Source organism: Antrostomus carolinensis, unplaced genomic scaffold (genome assembly GCF_000700745.2).
Source record: "Antrostomus carolinensis isolate BGI_N321 unplaced genomic scaffold, ASM70074v2 scaffold20887, whole genome shotgun sequence".
In the NCBI taxonomy this organism is placed as follows: domain Eukaryota; kingdom Metazoa; phylum Chordata; class Aves; order Caprimulgiformes; family Caprimulgidae; genus Antrostomus; species Antrostomus carolinensis.
Window position 1 is genome coordinate 4,550 of NW_010329751.1, and position 3,273 is coordinate 7,822.

At 37.6% G+C, this 3,273-nt stretch overlaps 1 protein-coding gene across 1 annotated transcript in view; it reads left to right on the plus strand.

Annotated features, from left to right (window-relative positions):
* Positions 1-3,047, plus strand: part of ANAPC7 (anaphase promoting complex subunit 7) — a gene marked incomplete at its 5' end in the record, with an annotated part of 6,933 nt that extends 3,886 nt beyond the window's left edge. The window contains 4 exon segments of the mRNA XM_010172700.2: positions 4-128; positions 925-1,149; positions 1,576-1,726; positions 2,601-3,047. Coding sequence (XP_010171002.1) covers positions 4-128; positions 925-1,149; positions 1,576-1,726; positions 2,601-2,790 — 691 coding nt within the window.
* Positions 3,048-3,273: the final 226 nt, after the last annotated feature.

Here is a 3,273-nt window from a genome sequence, read left to right on the forward strand (position 1 = left end):
TAGTAACAGGGTTCAACCTCGCCTGCTTAAAGGAGCTGCTCTTAGGAATATGGGCCGAGTACAGGAAGCAATTATACACTTCCGTGAAGCCATACGGCTTGCACCTTGCAGGCTGGATTGCTATGAAGGTGAGTGAAGTGAAGCCACTCGCATGTACAGTATTTACAGTATTGGTTTGGTGTGAAAGTTGCTATAATGATGATTAGGGAAGGCAATAATTCTTTTTTCCTGCTGTCCTTCTAGTAAATAAGTTATTATTACCCAAAAAGCTGTAAAGCTTTGGCAGAATCAGTCAGATGAGGGCTACTAGAGCAAGCCAATAGTTATTTTTTCCTGCTGTCCTTCTAGTAAATAAATTATTATTACCCAAAACACTATAAAGCTCTGGCAGAATCAGTCAGATGAGGGCTACTAGAGAATGCATCTGTTTATAAGAATGATTTTCTAACAGGGCTTTTTTTGTTGTTCTTTTCATTTTGTTTAATCTGGATATAAACAGATTTGAGTGTTCTGAGCAGATCACTTTGGGATGACGACGTTAACTGTGTGGTTGGTTCCACTGGGAGCTTCGTTTTGTCATACTTATTTAAATCTTGTTGATCTTAACAGCAGCTTCAAGTAAATAGTGAGTTGTGAAGAGTCCAGGTGAAATATTAATATCTGAGTACTGGAACTGGGCAAAAATCTTAGATTAGGTGTGCTTAGTTATAGGCTTTTTTTTTTTTAGTATGTGCCTATAAATGAGAGTGATGAAGTCAATTATCTGTAGAATGGATAGGTTAAAATGTATAAAGTCACTTTCTCAGTTGCAATTTGTATTTGCTTTTTGGAGTCTGTGTGCTACTAATTGCAAATAATTGAGGAGGGGTGAGTGTCTGTAGTGCTAACGCAAAAACTGAAATGTTTTCTGTTTTCTGTCCTCAGGTCTCATCGAATGTTACCTGGCATCCAACAGCATTCGTGAAGCCATGGTCATGGCAAATAACGTGTATAAAACTCTGGGAGCAAATGCACAGACACTCACTCTGTTAGCAACAGTCTGTCTGGAAGACCCAGTCACGCAGGAAAAAGCAAAAACTTTATTGGACAAGGCGCTAACGCAAAGACCTGATTACATTAAAGCTGTGGTAAAGAAAGCAGAACTTCTTAGTAAGTTCCTTTTATATTTCTTTCTCAGTGCTGACTTATTTAAAGCGTACTGTTTTACACACAGAGTGTTGTGCAGCTTCATCACTGTGAAGATTGTAACAGTGATGTTATGGCCCAGGGATTTATCAGTTCAATCCTGAAGGAAAATTCACAGGAATTAATTGCATCTTGCAACTGATATTACATAACCACTTAATTGCAAACAAAATGTTTTGACTTCAAAGCACATGTGATCATGAGTGTAGCTGTTACTGCAATGAAAAGCCATCGTTTAGAGTTAATCTTGCAAAAAACGTATCGCTGCGATCCCCCATGGGGACAGTTCTGAAGGAAGAAATAGCCTTGAGCTGACTCTTTGTGTACGCTCTGACTTTTTATAGATGCCTCTAAACTATTAATTAAAACTGTAGTTTTGCACATGAACAGGTAGAGAGCAAAAGTATGAAGATGGAATTGCTTTGCTGAGGAACGCGCTGGCGAATCAGAGTGACTGTGTTCTGCACCGAATACTGGGAGACTTTCTTGTAGCTGTCAACGAGTATCAGGAAGCGATGGACCAGTACAGTATTGCCCTGAGGTAAGGCAGAGGTTCTGAGATTTTGCAGTATATTTATAACAACTTAAGTAAAAGTTGAGCCAGTAATTGATGAGGATGTTCATCAGAGTTAGCTTTCACCCCTAAAAGAAACAAAAACATACAAAGGATATCCTGTTAATGAATTAGTTGGTCAAAAGGCTTTGAAGTGGGAAGTGCAAAATGTAGGGACTGCATTAATGCTAAACACGTCACTAGGCGTGTGATTCCTTGACTAATGAAAGGATTAAGGCATGGATTTATTTATAGTTATTATATAGTCAGGCACCTTAACATCCATTCCTTTAGACTAGAAGGTGCTATAGAAAAATGAGCTATTAAGTAAATTTAAATAGTGTGATTCGATTTAACATAACTTCAATGTTATTTTAGGGTGTTACCATGTTAAATGTTACCATGCTTTGATTTCAAGTTAAATTTACCTTAAGTCTACCACATTTTATGTCCACTGTAAACTTACATAGCTTAAATGGGTCAGCTGGTTTTTCCTTGCATGTAATATATTCAATCACAGTCATTTGAATTTTTACTGCTTTCATGTTACTTTATAATTAGTATTGTCTGGAAGAGTTGACTGAGTTTTCTGGAAGAGTGTGATGTTTAGATAAGCACATTCTTGGGGATCAGAAGTGGTTTATGTAAAGATTTAATACTCAGTTTTATGGTCACCCTGAGGTGAAGTTGCATCATCTACTAAATTGACCTTCATGCTGATGTTAAACAGGAAGTGCAGACAAGATGAGATTTTTTTTTTCTTTTTTCTTTACAATAACATCACAAATGTAAGAAAAAAAAAAAAGTTTCAGGACAATACTTTCTTTTTCTTATTTTTCTTTCTCTTTCTGATTTTCCTCAGTTTGGATCCAAATGATCAGAAGTCACTAGAAGGAATGCAGAAAATGGAAAAAGAGGAAAGTCCAACAGATGCAACCCAGGAAGAAGATGTGGATGATATGGAGGGAAGCGGAGAAGAGGGCGACTTGGAAGGCAGTGACAGTGAAGCTGCTCAGTGGGCAGATCAAGAACAGTGGTTTGGCATGCAGTGATGGCCTCTCATCCCGCTGCTTCGTTTGGCACTTGCACATACAACTAGGGCCATTCTTTGAAGAACATAAACTATTATTTTTGCAGTAACAAAGGACTTTTTTTTTTTTCTTTTCCTTTTTTTTTTTACGAAGTAGACTCTGAAATCGTTTAATAGTTCTGTGCGTCTCAATGCCATGAAGATTCTTGATGCTTCTTATTTATTAAGCGTAAGGGACTAACTGGATTGGAGGTTATTTGCAACTTTCATTTCAAAAAATTCCTGCTAAAACTAAAAGCATTAGAATCTGAAGTGTGTAACAAGCCTGTTGTTTATGATGAAAACAATGTCTAAATTCCATTTAGGACTAAGTGCATTTAATGGATTTGTAAATACAGTGGTTTGTACTCCTTTGTGGAAAAGCTCTGTGTGCTCTCATTTGGGCTCACGCTCCTCTTCAAGTCTGAGGGGTTGCTTGGGTGTGGCTGAAGGCAGCACTTTTCTC